Source organism: Chanodichthys erythropterus, chromosome 11, assembly GCF_024489055.1.
Source record: "Chanodichthys erythropterus isolate Z2021 chromosome 11, ASM2448905v1, whole genome shotgun sequence".
Lineage (NCBI taxonomy): Eukaryota > Metazoa > Chordata > Actinopteri > Cypriniformes > Xenocyprididae > Chanodichthys > Chanodichthys erythropterus.
In genome coordinates, this window is record NC_090231.1 from 11,649,767 (window position 1) to 11,674,328 (window position 24,562).

Genomic DNA, 24,562 nt, shown 5'->3' on the forward strand with positions numbered 1-24,562 from the left:
TCAACAGAGCTATAACCAGCTGATTTTGGGCAAAGTCATTCTGGAGGACTGTAAACAGTTGCTTCCTTGAGTTCGCAGTTTGGATCAGCAGGAAACTGTGAGTGCGGAGAACCACCGCAATACCTTTCCAGGATTTGCAGGTGGTTTGCAGGGTTAGGCTCTGTGTTGCGAGTTGCTTTCTCAGTTGTGGGCGGAGCTTGTTGTGATGCTGATGAGGGGAGCAGGCTGTGATGAGACTCAAGTCTCCTGGTTGGTACAGATGCAACGGCAGTGGCACCTGCCGTGCCATCAGTAGTTCTGTGGGGAACACCTGAGTTGACTCCTGTACGGTGTCTGTGATGGCCATGAGCATCAGAGGAGGTTTTACCGTCCAGTCTTTCTGGTCGACTGACCGTGGAAATGTGATTCCTCGGTTTTGCAGTGAAGCTTGGTGCTTTGCGTTTGCAGTCTGGACATGACGGTAAACTTGACATCCTCTGGCGTGCTCTGCCACCTCTTGCTGCATGCTGGGCCAGTGCGCCACTTGTTTTAATGTCTCGTCCGTAGTTCTGGTGCCATGGTGTTTGGCACATGGTGTGTCGTGGGTGTATATCAGTTCACCCCCCTTTTGGCCCTGTGGCAGTACAAGCTTTGGCGCTGTGAAGACATCAGGGACATACTTTAGAAAGTTTATTCCCACACGCAGCATGTGGTCGGTCTCGTGCAGTCGCTTGTTGCTAGGGGCCGCCGTGGGACCAGATGCCGGGAACGGGAGGTTGGAGGGGTCTGAGTGGTGGTACAAAACATTTCGAATGGAAATGTTGGAAAGTTTGGTTGTCAGTGGCAGTGGCAGTAAGGTGGGAAATGTTGCAGGAACAGTCCGCTGGCTGCGGGATGTTGTTGCCACACTAAGGGTGGGTGAATGGGGTGGGTGTGACCATAGCTTGTTATGCAGTGTGCCAGTCTTGGCAAGGACATTAGTTTGGTCGTTCACACCTTTGTCACGCCCTGGTTGCTTCAAGCATCTTTTCACTTTTTCCCAGTAAACGATCATGTCGTGTGCTTCGGTGAGGTGATCACGTGTCTGGAACATGTGTTGATGTTTCACCTGCTTGTTGCATTCAGTCTTGAAACCAGTTTGTTTCCAGCCCAGAAGATGGCATGTGAAACAAGGTCTGGCAAAGTGTGAGTCTGTGCACATGAGTTCCCTGATGTTATGAGCTGAGGAGACGTGAAGGGTTTTGAGGGTAGCTGCTGCTTCACCATATTGACATGACTGGGGACCCCACCTGCTGTTCTGTGGTTGGCAGGGTTGGTTTCTTAACCATCGTACCCCTGCATTTGCCTGTGGGATGCCCTCATGGTTGTAGGAACGTCCATCGACGTAGGCCGTGGGCATTCCTTGGCACGCATTCTCTTTGAGGTATCTGTGACAGGCTGGTCGCTGTTGTTGGGGTACCAGTATCTGAAGTGTCAACGCTGGTGTGCTGTTATAGCAGTTTTGACAGGCAGCTGAATCTGCGCTCCGTGCAGACTTGTGCTTTCTGGCACGTTGTGGCAGTGGCACCTGCTGGTTCAGCCTCCTGAAGTCGCTGGTGGGTCGCCACTTGCTGTCTGGTTTGACAATGGACCAGGTAGGGGCTGAATAGGTGCTGTTGCATGGGCAGATAACACCTTTTCCTTCTGTTGAATGAACAACCTCCTGTACTGGTTCATGTGGGGCGATGTGACCTTCGTACTGCCTGATTAAGGTGGGAGGAGCATTTGGGTGTGTTGCACTATGCACTGTGTGAAGTTTAGTGAGACCACAGCATAAAAGGTCTTTGTCAAATGTCACTTTGAGTTTGTGCAAGACGTTTCTGAGTTTTTGACAGTCTGCATCATTCTTTAGCACACTTGCATCTTTCTGGATCTGTTGGCCTTTAGGCTCAAACCTTGGGAAGGGCTCCTCTGTTGTGGTGTTAGCTGTCAGGTTGGCTGTCAGAGGTGCAGCGCTTTCCTGAGTTTCCCAGGCAGGCTGGTTAGCGACTGTGGGTACTGCAAGGTGTTTGTCCTCCATCAGCTCCGTTCTGTGCACCTGTTCTGTGGGTACCAGTTTGATGGAAGTGATGGAGATGCTCTTGAAGGATGCTGTGAAACTTGTGTTGCTTAAGCTTCCTTCTGGGACCATGGCAGCTGGTATTAAGTTAATGACTGTTAACTTGCGTTCAAAGTCATAGGGGCCGTGGTCCATTATCCATTCTAGATGGTGGGCTTTGGGAATGCTGATGTCTGTGACCATGCATTCGTTGAGCCAGCTGTGAACTACGTAGGGTGCCACTTCAGTTAGCGGTGTGGCTTTTAGAGCAAGTCCAAGTTCCACGCCTTCAGGTGACAGTGTGAAGGAGCCCAGCATGTGGCTTAGGGTTTGACCACATTGCCTGTTGAGCCAACCAGCACCCCCTTTGGTGTAAGGTGGTACTACCGTTTCCTGTGTGTGGAGCCAAACAGCACCCCCTTTGGTGTAAGGTGGTACTACCGTTTCCTGTGTGTGGAGCCAAACAGCACCCCCTTTGGTGTAAGGTGGTACTACAGGTTCCTGTATGTTGATCAGGATGCAGACCTGTTGGATGGTCTGGCCTGACAGGAAGTTGGCAGTGTTGACAGGAACAAAAGGAAGCTGTACAGTCATCGGGGCCCACAACAACTCATTTGCACTGTCCGTATGAGCATTAGAGTGCATCAGGAGGTCTGGAAGGACCAAGAAGTGATGGGTTAAATGCCGGTTGTTCCATTTGAAGTTCAAAACGCAGATGTCCTTGACAGTCATCATGGTTGGCAGATGAAAGTCCAGTGGAAAGTGTGTTTGCTTGTTGACAAATGGGAGGTCCGGTGTTCCTTCACTGAGAGCACTTAACAGCGTGTGGCTGAAGGCTGAGTTGTCTGCCCACAGTGTGAGAATAATGTCTGTTGTAGTTACATCATTCAGCTGTGAGTCTGTCGTGACCTTGGAGCAGAGAGAGTTACAGTCTATGGTGAGTTGAAGTACGCCGGGTGGCGAACTTGAACTGTGTTCTGAGCCGGGGTTCCCGCGGTTAGCTGGGAGATTTCCCGCGACCTCTGTGACCTGACCGTCTGGCTCAGGTGGTCTGGGTGACTGGGAAGGCAGAAGTTCACACACTTGAGCCCAGATTTTCAGCGGTCTGGCGTTCAATAAGGGCTCAAAACAGTCTAGCAGGTCTTTGTGAGTGGAACAGAGAAACGTGTCCATTTGCGCTACGCACACAGGAGGTACCAGGCTCACTCGACCAATGGTGTGGTGCGTGGGAGCTGTGTGTTCAAGGTGGACCTCATTTGGACTGTGCGACTGCACATTCAGCTCACATCTTTGTGACTTGAGAGTCTGATTTTGTCTTTCAGCTTCATTTCTCAGTCTTTCAAAAAGGTAAGGACAGGTTTCTGGACAGTGATCGGAGTCTGGGTAACTGGTTGGAATTTCTACAGTCTTTTTAGACGCAGTTCTCTGCTTGGCTTGAGCTTCGTCGACCAAGTCTCGCGGCTGCTGAATAGACATGCTGCTTGAGCAGGCCAAGGCTGCCAGATGATCACTCACCGCAGGGTGCAGCTCTCGGAGAAGCAGAGGGTTGAAGATGAAATCTTCCTCCGTTGCTGGCTGGTTACGTGCTCCGTAGTACCCTCTTTGAATTCGGCTGTAGAAAGTGTATGGGTTATTCAGTCTGCCCCGTTTTAGGTCCATGGCAGCAGGGAGCCCTTGATCTGATGCAGGGTCAGAAAGCTTTTGGATCAGAACCTGTCGCAGGTGCTGGCAGTTGGATGTGACAGCTGCTGGCGAAGGTTCTTGGCCGTTGGACGTTTTGGGCAGTGGACTTTTAACCCCATTTGGAATTAGGGCTTCTTGACTGGTTAGGGGAAACTCGGTGATGTGTGTTTCCCCTCCCATGCCACTTTTCAGTACTCTGTAACCAGTGTCAAGTTCATTCACATAGTCTCTTTGTTGTTTCGGAGCCATAACTCCTTTCTGGGCCTGTTTGAGATGATTTTCACAGGTCAGGGCTAAAGTGTGTCTGTCTTTCAGCGTAGTCTCTGCTTTGGCTAGTTTTCCAGTCAGTTTTCTACGCTCCACCTCCAGGTGGAGCTCTGCAAGGGCTTTTTGAAGTCTTTGCAGCTCCTCCTGCAGCTCGGGTTTGGATTCGTCCGCTGTCCAACGCTGGTTCTGGGTCTCGACAAGTCGCTGATCGTGGTGACGATGAATCTGGGCCTGATTCCTCCGGGCGTCCTCCGCCTGGAGCTTGAGGTTGTGGGCGATGGCTCGGATGACTCTCGCCCACTCTTTGTAGCTCGGCATTGGATCGTGGGCCATTAGTCGATTCAGGTTGTCGTCCAGCTGCTCGTTGCTTAGGTGCTGGGGATCCACAGCGTCGTTGGGCAGGATCGTGCTGGTCAGGGAGCCCAACCCAGTCTTGAGTCCGTCCCCATGGGTGCTGGGGCTGGCTGCTCTGAACACGTTAGCTTGCTGTTGGCGAGAGAAAGACAGCACAAACAGAACCAATGCAAGCACGCGCAGGGCTAACGACTTATAATAATGCATGATTATATAATTCTTTGGTTTGGTTCCAGTTAACTGGTGCAGACAGTTAGTGGAATGTAGGCTAGACACTTAATTGTCGATAGCCAAAAGGACCACGCGGGTCAATTTGTGTGGGTGAGTGCCGGATTTGAATAAAGATTTTGACAGGCGGTAGCCCTAAGAGTCCTTTGATGACTCTCGCTGCTCGGCCGTCTATCTATTACTCGGTTTTCCGTGATGGCTCTCACAGGCTCTGCTTTTACATGAACTGAAAGAAACAAACACAGTAGAGAAGCAAAACAGAACAGGGTGGATGCAATTAAATGAGAAATAGAGCAGTAAACAAATAGAAAGGAATAAAAATAGAATCGCAATAAACTAAAACAGAAGGGCTAGAGGGGAGAAGTGAAACTTAAACTTCCTATTCCAGCTGGGTTTATGACGGTGTCAGGCGAGTGCACGGTTGCGTCATAAAACCTAGAGGGGTGGTATGGATCGAGAGCCTAAGGGTTGGCCCACACCTGAGTAATTGAAGAATATGTAATATTCTGTGGCTTTCAATTAGGTGAAGTGACTGTATGTCACTAATTTAGGCCTGGGTGAATCGTGGGTCAGGCCAATGGCAGGCCACCTTTCCTCGACGATCAAACACTCTACTGCAGTGTCCGTGGCCACCTGTCCCCTTTGTACCACGGTGCAACCTCTCAAACAGGGAACACCAGCACGATTGCGCACTTTGGCAAGGTATTTGCGCCAACGGCCCGAGTGACCAGTCAAGATTGAGTTTTCCCTGAACTCAGAGTCTGTCCCCTTTACGGGCAGTTACTCCAAACGGGCGGTTCTGTCATGCAGAAGCCTGAGCAGGGAAATTAAACAAAATTGCCGCTTGTTGTCACCCCGGGTCTCGTTGCCTCCCTGTACCTGATACACAACTCGCTGATGTCCTTGCGTGTTGCCCGTGATACGAGGTCAGAATGTCCACGATTCACACACGGTTAGTGTAAGAAGCGCCAGGCCAGGTAGCTCCACTCACTGGAACTCACTGGAGCAACCGTCAGCTCACCCCAGGGCGCTAAAGGGCCTTATCTGCAAGTGCACAAACAGTCAGGTAAACATGACTTAATTGTAAATTTAAAACTCAATTTAAATCTTGTTTAAATAGAATTTAACTAAATTAAGTGTGTAGGATAAAAGAGTAGGGGTATAAAAGGAACTAGCTAGAAGCAGAACAAAAGTAAAAATAACATAAAACAAAAACAAATCAGATGCACTTGATTCAAATTTGAATTAAACTCTGTTCAATTAAATTTAAATGAGTGCATAGAATAACAGGATGGGAAATAGCGAAAAGAGGATAATTCAGAGGTACTTGATTCAAATTTGAATTAAACTTGTTCAATTAAATTTAAATGAGTGCATAGAATAACAGAATGGGAGAAAGAAAAGAGAAAGCCTTCCCTATTTGCAGATTTTTCCTAAAGAGAATTGCTTGTTGATAGCAAAATGCCAACTGATTGCCACTACTTAATTTTAAAATTGAATTAAATGTTATTTAATTAAATTCAAAATAAGTGTATGAAATAAGGGAGGCTTGGGTGTGCGTGAATATTATTGCCAGCCAATAACACACAGGACCCAGAACTAAGAGTGAATAAAATAAAACATTAAGTAAAAAAAAAAAAGGGAATGAATTTCCAAAGTAAAACTAAAGAAATAACTTGAGAGAGAGAAAAGACAAAAAGGGAATGGATGAAATAACACAAAGTGGAATAAAAATAAAATAAATAAACTGAAATAAAATAAAATAAAGTAGATCTGTGAATACAGGAAAAAGAATACAAGGGAAAAGAGAATTGACTTATCTGACAGTGTCCACCAGGGGGCGCACTCTCAGAAAGTGAATTCCCTTGTTGGAAGGGAAACAATTTAAATTAAAAATTTAAACGTGTTTAAATTAAATTTAAATCAGTAAACCACATTCCAACAATGATTGGAAAGCATAACCACCAAAAGCAAATTACTTTTACAACTCCCCGCAGTATAGAGAAGCAAAAGATAACTTGGAGATAATTTCAGTTCAAAGTATGGAGCGGCTTTAACTCAGAACGTCCACGCGGTGGCGTCACTGAGTCCACACAACCAATAAGTAGGGAGGGGTGGCACACCTGAGCAGACTGCCCTCTGGCGTCTGGTCAGAGTTACTGCATCCCCTTTCTTTAATTCGTGATACAAAAACGAGCGCGCTTGTGGGTTTCTGACCCTTACGCTGTTTTAACTGCACGGTCACGATTACAACTATAGAACCTCAGCGGATTCTTTCATAAATATATGTGTACCGTTTTACTCACGGGTACACAACTCTGGGAATCAGTCCCTTTGGTGCAAACTTTAATGCACGCGAATATGTAACGCTTGCGGGATTCCTTCGCCGCGGGTTACAAATCAACATTGGATCAGGATGCTGATATAGCTCCAAACTCTCACACATCAATCGATAAACCAGACGGACTGCTTTTCCGATTAGATCTGTAACGGGGATCACGTGGTTTTGGGTAGCTAGTCCAAACGACGTAACCCAGGAGCAAACCGGCTATTGTGAATTTTTGGACGACACAAGAAATTCAGATTTAATAGCGGGTAAATATAATGAGGCCTCGAAAGAGTGATCGCAGGAATCTCGCCACGACCCTCTAAACTCGCTGAACACGATTCAATTCGTTTATTCAAGCGGAAATTAATATTCAAAACTGTAACTTACTGCAAAGATTGTCGTCCTTCACAGATACGAGCTTGAGATATCAATGGACTGCAGTGTATTTCACGGTCAACCAAGGCTAGGCCTGCAGTGTTTTTAGACACAAACAGCAGCTTGTTAACGGTGCGTAGTGAGGACCCGTGCGTCTTCTCACTGAATAAAGCGCGCATGTAAGTTAAATCATACAAAATTATTCTACATTGCTCTTTTACCGAAAACCAAGTTTAAAACGTTGCTCGCGAATCCTCCACCAAATATATATATGTAACGAAATGTAGCGGTTATTAATCAATTTATGGATGAAATATGAATATAATAATTCATAAGGTTATGAATAAATTATGATTCATATATCGACCCAATGGGGAATTAAACATATATTGTGAATCAATTACAACGAATTATAATCAATTACATATATGATTAGTTCTGGTTTAATAATTATTTAGAGAAACTGCTCGTTTGTCCAGCAAACTAAGTCCCTCACAGAATATTATAAACGGAGTTATTCTCTGGCCATGAAAATAACTAAAGCATAAAGCGATCGAAAAAACGTTAAAGTGACTTGGGTTTTCCGCTGAAAGAACAAACAGAACAATCGAGCATGAATAACGTTTTAATATATGCAAACTACGAATACAGAGGTTATACATCTAAATATATATACAAGAAAATACACACCTATGTACAAGAATAGAAGTAGAGAAGGAAAGAGAGAGAAGGCAAGTAGCAAACTCACAACCAGTCCTAAGCCAGCACGGAAATCAGTTTCATCATCTAAGATTGAGAAACGGCAGTATACTTGCATTGGTTGCGTGTGTCGAATTTCAGGTTAGCGCTGGTGCAGTTCGTTGGCTTCCTCCGTTCAGCGGGAAGGTTTGAACTGAGGACGAGAGTGAGTTTCGCTGGAAGATGGCGATCCCGAAGCTGAGCGCGATGGCAGCGCGTGGTCACCGGAGGGGTCCGGGAAAAACGTGCACGAGATGCTCGTGAGACAATCGGGAGAGAACACACAAGAAATTGTGCGTCTTTGCTTTTATGACAGATAAGCCGACACACCTCCTTGAGGTGGGGTAGCCAATAACATGGGTGCAAAGTTGGCGGGAAAGCTTTTCCTTTGTTTGGCCTCACGACTTAATCTGCATGATTTATGACTCTCAGATCAGATCTCCAAATGGAGTGCGTTCTTCACAGTATCATTAAACACATAGAAAAATGCATTTATCAGCGGTGTGACATATCTCAGTGAATAGCTCGTGTCCGGAGCTTTACGGAGAGACCAAACTCGATAGGTCAGAAAGGCATAGGAGAGAAGTTATGGTTTACAGACAAAATTATATCGTTAAAATGCACACTAGCACAAATACACTCATTTAAACACTAGGAAACATGCATAGGCCCTAAAAATATATGAAATATATATTTCAGCATAGTGGTAGTTTACAAATACAGTTGAAAATGTATGATTGTGTGTTTCTGTGTCTGTCTGTGTGTGTGTTTTTGTGTGTCCCTGTGTGTGTGGGGTGTTGGAATGTGGATCTGGTCAGTCTCTGGGGGGGTTTTACAACCCAGTCCAGCATGCTAAAAGCGTTCTGAACATTCCAAAGTTTATTGATTATCCTGATACGTGTGCATACGCTACACTGGAGTGAAGCCCTTTGTGGATTGTTTATTTTCGTTGTTGTGCGTTGCACAGTCCTTCTGTTGATATTCAATAAAGACTCAGTCAGCAGTTGTTCGTCGTCCCTGACCACTTCCTTCCCCACTACGAACTTAAATCTACTACAAATTTATTTTTCCGAGGTGACAACAAATGAATGGCTTTTATAAAAATGTATAAAATAAACTTTGGAAAGACGCTAAACCTTTTTTATTGTTATGTTTACGTTAGTGTGCTGGTGGCAGTTAGAGTTGCCATGGCAAAACATTCAACCCTTTGTATGCGTTCTGTGACCCCCTGGATGTATGGTAATATAACTATTGCGGGTATGTTTGTGTTTTGTGTCCTCTGTATATCCGGGGTGTGATGGTGGCTGTGGGTACCAGATGATTGTAAGAGTCAAAATCACACAGGATTCTTACAATCATCTGGTACCCACAGCCACCATAACACCCCGGATATACGGCACTCCGAAAATACACAAAACAGATACACCTCTTCTCCCCATAGTAGACAGTATAGGATCAGTAACATACAACCTCTCTAAATCACTAGTCAAAATCATCAAACCACTATTAGGACTAACCAAACAACATTGCAAACAACTGGCACAAGAACTCATAAACATTATAGAGCCAGACGAAATTTTCATATAACATGACGTTTTGGTTCACCAAAACCCCGGTTGAAGTCACATTAAACGTTGAAGATAGACTCAGACAGGACAGATCACTCAAGAAAAGAACTCACAATAGATGACATTATGAAACTGCTGAGATTCGTGGCCACATCTACATACTTACAATACCACAGTACATTATACAAACAGAAAGAAGAATTCGCAATGGGAGACCCACTGTCAGCAATAATGAGCGGGCTTTTCATGGAGGATCTGGAACAACAAGCCATCACAACAGCACCCAAGGACTCTGCAGGATTACACTCTGGAAACGATACATGGACGACATTCTGGAAAAAATAAAAATAGGGCACACACAACAGCTCACTGAACACCTCAACACTATGGACCACACTGGCAATATAAAATTCACAGAAGAAAACAAGGTAACACTTTATAATAACTGCACACTATGAAGCATTAGTTAAGCATTAGTTAATAGTTATTTCATCACTTATAAAGCATTAATAGACATTTGTAAGTAGTTTATAAATACAGCTATAATTGCTTTATTCTTGATTTATAAGCATATCTATAATGTGTTTAATAATTGTATTTTCATACTTTATTAATAATCAATGTATCATTTCTAAATTAAGTATTACATTATTTACAAACCAGTTATTTGGGAGTTGTCAGTGGTTCATTTAGGAAGTGTAAGTAAATGATTAATAAACTATTTAAACATTCATTTATACATCTTATTATTTAGACACATAGTAATAGTTACTTAGTGTGTTAATAAATGCTTTATTAACACACATTCCTACTGCAATTCATGATTAATTCAGGTAATTATAAAACATTTAGAAGTTGTCAGTTAACTATTTTTGTGAGCTCATCTAAAGTGAGCACTATTTATGCTCTGTAAAGCTTTTATAAATGAGATTTAAAGGTTCAGTGATCTTCTGCACTGCTGTTCTCTAATGTTTTAAAGTTAGTACCGTGGAAGTTTTGACACTAGGAATATGTTAATAAAGCATTTATTAACACACTAAGTAACTATTACTATATGTCTAAATAATAAGATGCATAAATGTACATTTAAATATTGTATTAATCATTTACTTACACTTCCTAAATGATCTTATGAACCACTGACAACTCCTAAATAACTGGTTTGTGAATAATGAAATACATAATTTAGAAATGATAAATTAATCATTAATAAAGTATGAAAATACAATTATTAAACTCATTATAGATATGCTTATAAATCAAGAACAAAGCATTTATAGCTGTATTTATAAATGGCTTACTAATGTCTATTAATGTTTTATAAATGATGAATTGACTATTTACTAATGCTTAACTAATGCTTAACTAATGCTTCATAGCGTGAGTTATTCTAAAGTGTTACCGAAAACAATAATAACATAGCCTTTCTGGATCTCAAAATATATCACAAGGATGATGGCAGCATACACATAAAAATACACAGAAAACCAACACACACAGAACAATATTTATTATGGACTTCAGAACATCCAACAGCACACAAAATCTCAGTAGTCAGAACACTATACAACCAGGCAAACATTATCACAGACACACAGGACAAGGACGAGGAAGAAGCACACATACACACTGCACTTAAAACATGTCAGTATCCTACCTGGGCCATAGAAAAGTGAAGAAAACAGGCACAAAACATAGGCAAAGAAACAAGAACGAAGAAGAGGACACAAAACACAAACATACAATAGTATGTTACGCAATAGTATATTACATTACCATACATCCGGGGGGTCACAGAACACATACAAAGGGTCATGAAAAGACACAACATAAATACACCAGTAAAACCACATACAAAACTAGTTACTAGTAAAACCCAAGGACAGAATATAACAAGAACACAAATGTGACGTCATATATGAAATATCAGGTCTATTATGTAACAAAATATACATAAGTGAAACAGGCAGAACGTTTGGAACACGGAAAAAGGAACATCAGACAGAATGCAAAAAAGAAATATCCAACAGCCAAACAAGAGCAATAGAAGAACAAGCAGAACAGAAAAAACTCAAATCAGCTATATCCGACCACTGCAAGAGGGAAAAATCACATCATGGACTGGGATAATGCCAGGGTCATCCGTGCTGAAAGTAACAAGTATCACTGCTGGATCAGGGAGGCCATTGAGATTAGGAAACGTGCACCAAGGACCATGAACCGGGACGAGGGAGCCTACACGTTATCCCACACCTGGGATGCGGTCCTGGAGAAGGCATCAGACTACTACTACTGTCTGGCAAAAGCAACATAAGCAGCCTACAAGACACATCACAGCAACATCACGTGACGCTTCTGACGAAGGCTACAGGAAGTAGCCGAAACTAGTAAAGCAGGTAAACAAACCCTGTGTTCCATTCCGAAGGGCTCATCCCTATGCCCTAATCCTTTCAAAAGGTTTACCCTCCGGAGTGAGAGCTTCAAAGGGATGAAGGGTGTAGGGGTTCAAAAAACTCTTTTTTTGGAATGCACTCTTAACGAGACAATCAAAGAAGAGTAGATTGTGCAAGCTGCGCCCTTTGTTTAACGTAAGTTTATTTATTTATTTTTGGTTTATAGCACCATATTGTATATGCATTTGAAACATTTGAATGGACTGATAAAGGGAGCTGTAAAGTATTTTTGTTGAAGTACAAAATTTCAATTTCGATTATTCAGACGTTTTGTTGAATGTTGTAGTCGGCGGAGCGGCAGCGCTGTTTAGACGCTTCAGGACGCGCAGACGGGGGAAGCGCGCCGGCGCCCTCGTGAAGCTCAGACAGCGCGGATTAAGAATGCCGCTGCCTAGCATCCATCTGCCGAATCTCCGCTCTCTGCCCAACAAAACGGACGAACTCCTTCTGCTCTCCCGGACAAATAAGGATTTTTCGAACTCGGCTGCTCTGTGCTTCACGGAAACCTGGCTGAACGACGCCATTCCGGACAGCGTGTTAAGTCTGCCGGGCTTTCAGCTGTTTAGGTCAGATTGCGACGCAGAATCAACGGGGAAATCGCGCGGCGGCGGGACGTGCTTTTACATCAACGAAAGGTGGTGTTCGGATGTAACTGTGTTAAAGAAGATGTGCTGTCCAGATCTTGAAACACTCTTCATTAACTGCAAACCGTTCTATTCGCCACGGTTTTGCTCGTTTATTCTGGTGAGCGTCTACATTCCTCCGCAAGCGCACGTGAGCTCGGCTTTACAGATACTCGCTGATATGATCACAAAGAGAGAGCAACCACACCCGGACTCTGTTTTAATCATTCTCGGGGACTTTAATAAAGCAATTCTCTCACGTGAACTGCCCAAATACAGACAGCATGTTACCTGTCCCACCAGAGACAGTAATATACTCGACCATTGTTACACAGCAATAAAGGATGCATATCACTCTGTCCCACGGGCAGCTTTGGGGCTCTCTGATCACTGTTTAGTTCATCTCATACCAACCTACAGGCAGAAACTGAAATCAGCTAAACCTGTAGCAAAGACTGTAAAGAGATGGACCACCGAAACAGAGCGAGAGTATCGAATGGACTGATGGAGTGTTTTTGAAGCTGCTGCCACCGATCTGGACAAGCTCACAGAGACTGTTACATCATTTAACTCATTTAACTTACCACAACGACAAACCCTGGTTCACTGCAAAGCAGCCAGCTCCGTCAGGCCAAAGAAGATGCTCGCAGAAAAGAGGATAGAGTCTTGTACAAACAGGCCAAATACACACTGGAAAAGGAGATCAGAGTGGCAAAGAGGAATTATTCTGATAAACTTCGGAATCAGTTCTCTTCTAATGACACAGCTTCAGTGTGGAAAGGTCTGAAAGTTATCACCAACTACAAGACACCATCCCCCAGCTCTGTGGAGAATCAACGACTGGCAGACGATCTGAATGAGTTTTATTGCAAGTTTAAAAAAACACCATTAACCCCTCCATCAACCCCCCTCTCCCCCACACCTGCAATTCAGTTCAGTGAAGATGACGTGCGCCAGGTCTTCAGAAAGAACAAGAGAAGAAAGGCACCAGGCCCAGACAGCGTTTCACCAGCCTGTCTGAAAACCTGTGCTGACCAGCTGGACCCCATCTTCACACAGATCTTCAACAGATCACTGGAGCTGTGCGAAATCCCTTCATGCTTCAAACGCTCCACCATCATCCCCGTCCCAAAGAAACCCAAAATTACTGGACTAAATGATTGCAGACCTGTGGCTCTAACGTCTGTAGCCATGAAGTTATTTGAAAGACTGGTTCTGGCTTATCTGAAGGACATCACTGGACCCTTACTGGACCCCCTGCAGTTTGCTTACCGAGCAAACAGGTCTGTGGAAGATGCAGTCAATATGGGACTGTATTATGTTCTGCAGCATCTGGACAGACCAGGGACTTACGTGAGGGTCCTGTTTGTGGACTTCAGCTCTGCTTTTAACACCATTATCCCATCACTCCTCCAGCCCAAACTAACTCAGCTCTCCGTGCCCACCTCTGTCTGTCAGTGGATCACCAGCTTCCTGACAGACAGGCAGCAGCTAGTGAGGCTGGGAAAATTCTCATCCAGCACCACCCTCACCATCAGCACCGGCGCCCCTCAGGGCTGTGTCCTCTCCCCACTGCTCTTCTCCCTCTACACCAGGGGTATTCAACTAAAATTTTAAGAGGTCCAGTTAGAGAAAATAATTCTTAAAGCAAAGGTACGGAAGATCATAATGTCTAACTAGTTAGTGTGATATATATTATATACATTTTAAGTAGCCTAGTAGTTGTATCACTATCTGCATGTAATTGATTCCTGATTGTCAAATCAAACGAATTCAGTACAATTCAATACAATTACAATTACAATACAATTCAAAAATGTTTTGACAATATTTATTGACACGTAAAATAGAACTGAACAAATATGTATGACTGTAGACATAATGTTCTCTCATTAGCTAAATAAAATAGAGCTACATTTCAAAATAAGAGAAAATAAACAAAAAATTGTGCATGTTCAAACTTAAGCATGTTCTGACTTAAGTAAAGTTGGCCACATATTCACAGGTTCGAATCAATAACTCGTGAGCCAAATAATATAACACCTCTTTTGAATTATTTCACACTCCACTGCTGGTTATACTATAACACTTATTTTGGAAAAATGTATTTTTGCATTCACTTTTTTGTATTTTTTATTATAAAAAAATAATGAATAACTTATAATGTAATACACTGCACTATTGACAATTTTCCATAATAAGTGTAGTAGTATCTACTATCAAGACATCAGTGATGTGTGAACTATTGAAGTTATTGAATATTTTTCATTATAAGAAAAATGATAAATTATTAAAAAATATATTTTTCCTAAAAGAGTTGTAGTATAACCAGCAATGAAGGGTGAACTGAATTTGATGACAATGCAGTGTATAACATTGAAGATATTGACTGTTTTTGTAGTAACGCTTTTCAGGTTTTGCACTTTGCAGTCGGTCCCTTCGGATCTGTTTCTCAGCCGTCCGTGCATTTTGTCCACTGCTGAGGAAAGCTTGTTTTAAAGAAAATTAAGTTGTAGCTGCTTGCCTACGTTAAAAAGTTAATCTCACGGGTTTGTCTACGTTTAGCTCACGAGTTATTTATCCGGAAAATTTGAATCTGTGAAAATGCGGCCAACTTTACTCTCCCTTTCTCCGTCTCACTCACCTGTTTCTCTCATTTCTCCGTCTCTGTCACTCGTCTGATTCTCCCCATTTGTTTTCTACATGTATCGCTATCTTTCTTTTTCTTTCTACCGTCTTTTCATGTGTAACTTGCCTGTAACTCTCGCATCTGTTTGCACTATAGAGTCAAAGATTACCGCCTGAGATGCACGGACTTGATTGGCTGAGTGGTAACACGTGGAATAGCTTAACTCGCATGCAATTGGTCCATGCGTTTCTACCACTAACGTAAAGACTACAAAAGCTGCGTCGGTCAAAATAGAAGCGTCCCGTCAGGTTTTAAACAAGCGGCAACCTCCCCCTTTCTCTCGTGAAGCCAATACGGAAGTAACTTAAACTGCGATTCATCGACTGGCCGCTAGGGACAGGCTCCAAAAGAGAGCAGAATCTCATAGAGTCCCATGTTAAATTGGCCAAGTTTATAGCAGAAAAAAACATGTTTACAAGTTGGTTCAAATTGTGGTTTTGGTCTATACTGCTATTTTTGCCCTTCATGACAACTCTGAGGGGGGTGAATTTTTTTTATAACTTATCCGTTTAAATTATATTAAGCCTTAAAGTTCTGCATAATTAAGGGCGTGGTCACTTGAGTGACAGGTAGATTGCTGCTGTCTGTGAGCTGTCACTTTACCTCAGGTGCCGCTGAATTTGGCATCTCAGCCGTTTTTTTTCTCGATTATTTTATACAATTATAAAATATGGCTTGCTGCATAATATTCGAGACTGATGTGTCAGTGTAGATGTGCATGTATGCGGAAGAAACAGAACACACGTTGTTGGATCGTGGCATTGGCTGAAAGTTTTGGTTGTGAGATTTACTACAATAACAATGGCGGGAGGATATCAAAATCCAACAGCACTGCTTGGATAACTAAAACTGCTGCACTATTTTGAAAAAAATATACTTTGGACACAGGCTCATTTGTTTGTTAGATACGATCGTATACAGTTTTACAACATAAAGGCTGTTCAGATTGCATCCTTTCTTGAAGAACGATGACAGAGAGCAGATCATTCAGAAGAAATGTGACGTTTTTTTGTTTTGCAATGGACACTCATATTTTACCCAAGTGCCACAGATTGGATTCATCTCGCGATCTCTATTTCATTATAAAGGTATGAAGTCCCATTTGATTTTCCATGTTGTTATTTGCACACCCAACACTACTGGTGTTGGAGCATCTATATCTTAAAAAAACACCGTAGATTGACAGTAAACCTTTAGAACGTTCTGATGATAAAACTTATCTTCATTGATATTTTATCTAAGATAGATGGATAGCTCCTTTGCCTGCTAACATGGTCATGTCAAGCTAGACAGGCGTGGTTTCAGCAACCGGTCATATCAGCTCAAACCACCTCCCTGCCTCTTTGCCCATTTTCAGTTATCCGGGAGTGACGTGCGGTGACGCGCAGCTAAGATGGCCGCGGCCTCATTTACACGTCAAAACTGCTGTTCAGAACTCTATGGGTGACGTCATGGACGCTACGTCCATATTTTTTTACAGTCATGGTTTTAAATCATAACCTTCTGTTTTGGCTGCTACGGTTCGGGTCCATACGGGGCGGCTTTTGGGTCTGGACCCGGACCACGGCCCGCCAGTTAGTGACCTCTGCTCTACACCAACGACTGCACGTCAAGTTGTCAAGCTCCTCAAGTTTGCGGATGACACCACACTGATCGGACTCATCCAGGGGTGTGTTTCCCGAAAGCATCGTTAGCCAACTATGGTCGTAAGTCCCGTTGAATTCAATTGGTAACGACGGAACTTGCGACCATAGTTCGCTATGGGAAACGCACCCCAGGACGGTGACGAGTCTGCTTACAGACTGGAGGTTGAACAGCTGGCTGTCTGGTGCAGTCTTAACAACCTGGAGCTCAACACGCTCAAGACAGTGGAGATGACCGTGGACTTCAGGAGAAACCCCCCTGCTCTCCCCCCACTCACCATCATGAACAGCACTGTGACTGCAGTAGAGTCATTCAGGTTCCTGGGCACCATCATCTCCCAGGACCTGAAGTGGGACAACCACATCAAGTTCATTGTGAAAAAGGCCCAGCAGAGGTTGTACTTCCTTCGCCAGCTGAGGAAGTTCAACCTACAACAGGAGCTGCTGAAACAGTTTGACTCTGCCATCATCGAATCCATCCTCTGCACTTCAATTACCGTCTGGTTCAGCTCAGCTACCAAATCTGACCTCAGAAGACTACAGAGGGTAGTCCGGTCTGCTGAGCGAATCATTGGCACAACCCTCCCCACTCTTCAAGAACTGTACTTAACCAGAGTGAGAAAAAGGGCAAAGAAGATCACTCTGGACCCTTCACATCCAGCACACTCCCTCTTTGAACTGTTGCCATCCGGTCGATGCTACAGAGCCCTGAGCACCATAACAACCAGACACAGGAACAGTTTCTTCCCTCAGGCAGTCCATCTCATGAACACTTGACAAACACGGAACACATAACACTATTACACATTATTTACTTAAAACACTCATTTATATCTCAATTTGCACACATAATTGTACATACAATTGTCTATAATATATATTGTCTTTTGCTTTTTTTGCACTTTGTCTATCTCTATCTCTGTTGCACTGTGGAGTTTTTGTCACTAAAACAAATCCCTAGTATGTGTAAACAACATACATAAAGCTCTTTCTGATTCTGATTCTGATTCTGATGCAACGGCAAGCACGACCATCAATCCAATTCCTTTTAACCTCTCGACGATGCTGAATGACTTCTTTAGTTTAGCAAACAAATCGCTCAAGTGGGTGTAAATACCACTCACTTTCATGTTTTTTTTTTTTTTTTTGCACAACCTGCAAAAATCGCTCGATGCCATTGCTGCTTCTGCAAACCGCTGATCAATGCTACAAACCAATACTCATTCCATTCGACCGCAAGTGGACTGCGAAGTGGACTTCACAGGGTATTTTTCGGCATCTTAAGTGAGATTCCATTCCGAAGGGAGCGAACATGTTCAATTCGAAGGGCACTGCGAACAGCATAGGGAATAAGGGAGCATCGATACATCACTTCACAGGAAACAACTGTCTTTGTGCACCTCATCACCAGTCGGAACTACGGTGGAGCAGAGCTGTTGAAAGAGTTTTTAAACTGGAGGAATTTACATATGTGTTTTTTTGAGTATTCATAAATATTGTTATTATTATTATAGTAAGATCACTACCTTTGAGCAGTTGCAGGAGTTGCTCTTGAAAAATCTTAAAAATGTTGTGGTGCGTAACTTGTCACGTGAACCTCCGCATATGTCCAAAAGTAATGGCAATAGAGAAGGCAAAGCTACCTCTTCAGGTGGGAGAGACAGACGTGCCTGTTTTTACTGCCTCGACCCAGATCACCTGATTGCAGAGTGTCCGGTTTGGGAAAAGAAAAGTGTTGATGGTAGCACTAAGAATGTTGTTCTTGTACGAAGAGTGTCTGAGACTAAGAGTAAAACCATGCAACCTTTCATCCATGCTGGTACTGTTTCTTTGTTTGACACAGAGCTCCAACCTGTTGTGATCTTGCGAGACACTGGTTCAGAACAGTCATTAAGCTTTAAAGAGCTGCTTTGAAGTGGCCAGTTTTGAGCACTTTGGTTTGGAACGACCCTTCAATATGGCGGCCATGATTATTTTCACTCCGAAGTGCCCTTCGGAGGGCGATATATATGCTTTTTGGAACCATAGACTGTAAAAAAAATATGGACGTAGTGTCTGTGACGTCACCCGTAGATTTCTGAAGAGCATTTGTGAGGCGAAAATGAGGCTGCTGCCCGTCACCGCACGTCACTCCTGGATAACTGAAAATGGGCAAAGAGGCGGGACGTGGTTGAACTGAGGTGCCATGGTTACTGAAACCACGCCCACCTAGCTCAACGTGATCATGTTAGCAGGCAAAGGAGATAACTTACCATCTAAAATATTAACATTCTAATGATATAACTTATCTTTATTAGTTAATAAAGATAAGTTATATCATTAGAAAGTTATAAAGGTTTACTGTCAATCTATGGCGTCTTTTTTTTATATGCTCCAGTTGAAATTTGTGTCAGGTTTGCACGTCAACACGAAAAATTAAACGGGACTTCATACCTTTTAAAATGAAATAGATCGCGACATGAATCCATCCGTTGCACTTGGGTAAAATCTCCATGAGTGTCCATTGAAAAACAAAAAAAAAATTACTTTTTGTCCACAAAAGCATTAAATCCATGTAATATCGATATATTATCTATTGTTTGCATCACATTTCTTCTGAATGATCTGCTCTCCATCATCTTTCTTCAAGAAATTATGCAACCTGAGCAGCGTTTGTGTTGTAAAACTGCAAACTGCATATATCAAATCACAAACAAATGAGCCCGCGTCCAAAATGCAGCAGTTTTAGTTATAATATCCAAGCAGTGCTGTTGGAGTTTGTGGTGTCTTGAGAGGGACATTCTTCAGCCATAGTCATAGTAAATCTCATGAACAAAACTTAGCCAATGCCAACGATCCAATGTGTGTTTTGTTTATCTTCCGCATTCGAGCACATGTACACAGATGCACATCTGTCTTGAGTCTCGATCATTAACGCAGCAAACCATATTATTTTATAATTGTATAAAATAATCCCAAAAAAAGCACAAACATGGCAGAGATGCTAAATTCAGCGGCTGGAATTAGCTGAGGTAAAGTGAGTGATGGCTCACAGACAGCAGCGCGATCCACCTGTCACTCAAGTGACCACATCCTTAATTATGCAGAACTTTAAGGCTTAATATAATTTAAACAGTTAAAATTGTAAAAACTGTAAAATTGGCCATTTTAACATGGGACTCAATAGCCGCATTTCCACTGCTGGGCCAACTTCGGCCAGCCCGGCACACTGTTAGCCCTGGCTCACACTGGCCCGACAGTGTGGCTCTCTTTTGGAGCCTGTCCCTAGCAGCCAGTCGATGAATTGCAGTTTAAGTCACTTCCATATTGGCCTCAAGAGAAACTGGGGGAGGTTGCCGCTTGTTTGGAACGCACCGAAACACTCCTGTCTGACTAAAAGAAACTTAAAACAGGAAATGACGTAATTTTACCGTACATATTTAAAGCAGGTCTATTCAAACGGGATTAGTATTACCTGAGGTCATTTTCCCAGACTTTTTTACAGAAGGTAAAAGTCGCCGTAATCTTTACTGACATTGTCCGTAACGATTACTGAGATGGCACATTCGGACGGGAATAAAATCTCTGAGAAGCTGTGGTAATAATTACTTTACCCCCACCTCCCCATGTAAAACTAATCATGTCCGATTAGGGCTTAGGGCAGTCAAATAAGGTTAACAACACCACTAATTGTTACTATCAGAGGGGGACAAACACAACTATATTACTTGGGTGAAAGTACAGATACTGGTCAAACATTGCCCCATTACAAGTTGTAAAGACAGAATTTTATTTAAGTAAAAGTACAGAAGTACTTTCTTTTAAAAGTACTTGAGTATCAAAATTAAATTTCCTTTTTTTTTTTATATCAATGCATTGTTTTATTATTGTTGCATTGTTGTATGTATTCATATAATACCTTATGCCTCTGAAGCAACCTACTGAATACACTGACTAGCTTGTAGTATATGTGCAATAAAGAGCTTTCAGAATTTTACAAAACCTAGAGAAATTAAAAAACTGAATTGACAGCCATAATCATCTTCATTTTTTTAACACTCCTACCTACCCCCCAGATTCTCCCACAATTCTGAACACCAACTAAACAAAATACATGTAATTCACCAGAGGTTCTGACAAAATATTAATTGTGCAGTCTATTTAAAAATGCTTAATTGATTTGAATGAATTATTTTTAAAAATCATTTTGAATGATTCAATGACTCACTCATAAAGACTTGTTTCATTACTGGATGAGTCAGCATTTTTTAACGAATCTCTTGAATGAATAATTCAATAACAAATAAATTTTTTAACAATCATTTGTAATCAGTACAATTATTATTTCAAGTGTCATTGTGAAATTTCTGTTAATAATTACTCACCCTCATGTCGTTCCACACCTGTAAGACCTTCATTCATCTTCGGAACACAAATTAAGATATTTTTATGAAATTGAAGAGGTTTTTAATCCTCCATTGAAAGCTGCGAAATTACCGATATTTAAGGTACAGAAAAGTAGTAAAAACATTGTTAAAATAGTCAACGTGACAGTGGTTCAATCTTAATGTTATGAAGCTTCTGTGTTTACGTCTGAACGCCGACTCATTATTGGCCGGCTCCTAGGTCAGTATCACACACATGCGTCGTGCTGCTCTCGTGACCAGAGCCAGATAATTGTGAGCCGGCATTAGGATGTAGACACAGAAGCTCTGCAACAAAAATAGCTTATGAGAATGGTAGGGGACAGAAAAAATTATTGAATAAAGTCGTTATTGTTTTGTTTTTGTGCATTCTTGACATTTCATAACATTAAGTTTGAACCACTGTAGTCACGTTGACTATTTTAACTATGTTTTTACTACTTTTCTGGACCTTGAATGACAGCAATTTCATTTGCTTTCAATGGAGAATTGTTTTTTTTTTTTATTTTTTTTTTTATAAAACCTCTTGGATTTCATCAAAATATCTTAATTTGTGTTTCAAAGATTAACGAAGGTCTTGCGGGTGTGAAACGACATGAGGGTGAGTAATTAATGACAGAAATGTCATTTTTGGGTGAACTAACACTTTAACTTTCAAATGGTGTTTGCCCTATTTTGATTGTAGGCATCAGTGTTTATATCCCAGTACTTCTGTGATCATTTTAAGAATTGTAATCATTTTAATAAAAATACCTATATGATAACTGCACCAATGTAGATTTGAATGTTCCGGTATGAAACAGTCAAATCATTATCATTTAGGAAAGAGATAGTGTGGGTGTTTGAATCAAGATGCCAGTCTTTTTATGATTAATTGTGCAGCTCTACACATAGTAATTATGCAGGGTAACAAAAAAATATATAAAAATTACAAGATATTAACTCATTTAACATGTGACCTTACAAGAGTGATTATTGATGGGCTGTCTGTCACCTACAAAACAAAAAAAAAACAATCTTGTAAGAAAAAAAAAAAACATATAAGATATATAAGACAATGTTCATGTCTTACAATTTCTTCTCTTATTCTTTCCACTAGTTGTATAACAATGTTTGTTACTTTTTAAAATAGCTTTTATAGTTGACAAATTAGAAATTTGCAAATGTATTTCCCCCCTGATATATTAAAATTTGTATTGGCTGTGTGAACTGTTGTGAACACATTTGATAATTTTGTGCACATTTTGACGAAATTATGCATATGATTTATAATTTGTATGAAATAAATGAAAAATGACAATTACAAATTGTTCAGATCACTGTGTTAATTGTTTTGAATGCAGTGATCTGAGTTTGCAGAAATGTGTCAAACATTATTTTTATAATTTATTGTAACAACTAATGAATCGGAAATCTCATACATTCACAGAGTATGCGATTTCGGAAGCAGCTTAGGTATTTTAACCTTTTTTAACCTTAAATAATTATTCCTGTGTGACTTTAGGTGGCGCTGGAGTCAGGTCTGGTGGTTGATGGAGGTGAAACTGTGATAGTTGAGGGATTAAGAGTGTGTCCGAATGAAAGGGGCCGTGGTCTGGCTGGAGTGATACAGAAATTTGTCGATGGCTACATAAAGAAGGTCTACCCCAATGTGAAGACCAAGCGTCTCACCAGAGATGACCCAGGGCCTGAAAAACTGCGCAAGTTCACACTGCTGGCCAGACGGGTGAGTTAAATTGATATTTGAAATGTGAAACATATTCCAAGTCAAGTCACCTTTATTGCTTAATATAAGCACTTTATACAAAACAGATTGTTTTAAAGCAAATTTACAGTGATACACCGAAAAATTATTCAGTAATGCAAACAAAATTCTATTCTGCTGGAAAGTAGCTTTCAAGTATCTAGTGTTGACTCAGTTCGGTTCAGTAACTGTAAAGCTCACATGGAATGATTTTATTTCAGCTATAAAGAAGCTCTGTAGACAATAATGATGTCATCATCCAGCTCAGTTCTTGCTAACTTTATTTAATGTATTATGAACAAAGATTAATTAATAATGGACAATAGTATATTTTAAGGCTGGTAAGCGATTAAAACATTTTATTCTATTTAATTGCATGATCCTGCATCTGAATTGGTAATTAGATATACTTGACCAAAACTGTTTGTTTACTAACATTCTTCAAAATATCTTATGTTCCACCATAGACTGTTCCACAAAAGAAAGAAAGTCATGCTGGTTTGAAATGACATGAGGGTAAAGAAATGTAAACAGAATTAAAATTTTTGGTCAAACTATCCCCAAGATATGCTATTTTAAAGGTTCCTAATTTTGTTAAGAAGGTCTCCTACAACAGGTTTATGTGCATGCACGATCAAAAAACACTTTAAATGTTTCATAATTTACATAATTTACATTTCCAATATTTGGTCAACTATGAATAATATGGTCTATGTTTTTAAAATCTGAAATATTATTACAATTTAAAATAATGGTTTTCTATTTTAATATACTTTTAAAATATAATTTATTTCTGTGATGCAAAGTTGAATTTCATTGAATTTTCATCATTCATCATCATCATTCATCACTGATGTGGCACTAGGCTAGACTGGGTAAACCCAGCCTGATCTGCCGGCATTTTGATTTCGCCCGGTAACTCAGTCTGGAAACCCGTACATTCATTTCTACTGCTTCTGTTACACTTTTGCGGGAACCAATCACAGACTGGCTTATCCATCTTGCTCTCTATTGGCGGGTATAACATGATGACGATAGAGAAGCAATGGCAAGCACGACCGTCAATCCAATTCCTTTTAACCTCTCAACGATGCTGAATGACTTATTTAGTTTAGCGAACAAATCGCTCAAGTGGGTGTAAATACCACTCACTTTCATGTTTTTTTTTTTTTTTTTGCACAACCTGCAAAAATTGCTCGATGCCATTGCTGCTTCTGCAAACCGCTGATCAATGCTACAAACCAATACAAACTAAAGGTGCGTTCCATTTTGACCGTAAGTGGACTTCACATGGTATTTCGCCATCTTAAGTGAGATTCCAATCCGAAGGGAGCGAACATGTTCAGTTCGAAGGGCACTGTGAACGGCATAGGGAATAAGGGAGCATCGATACATCACTTCACAGGAAG

General features: G+C 41.5%; 1 protein-coding gene across 1 annotated transcript in view; it reads left to right on the forward strand.

The window, feature by feature from the left end:
* The window catches only part of LOC137031255 (histidine N-acetyltransferase-like), a 52,992-nt gene that overhangs the window by 23,925 nt on the left and 4,505 nt on the right, over positions 1-24,562 (forward strand). The window contains exon 2 of the mRNA XM_067402080.1: positions 22,914-23,135. Within this exon, the coding sequence (XP_067258181.1) occupies positions 22,914-23,135 (222 nt within the window). The remainder of the gene's footprint in view (positions 1-22,913; positions 23,136-24,562) is intronic.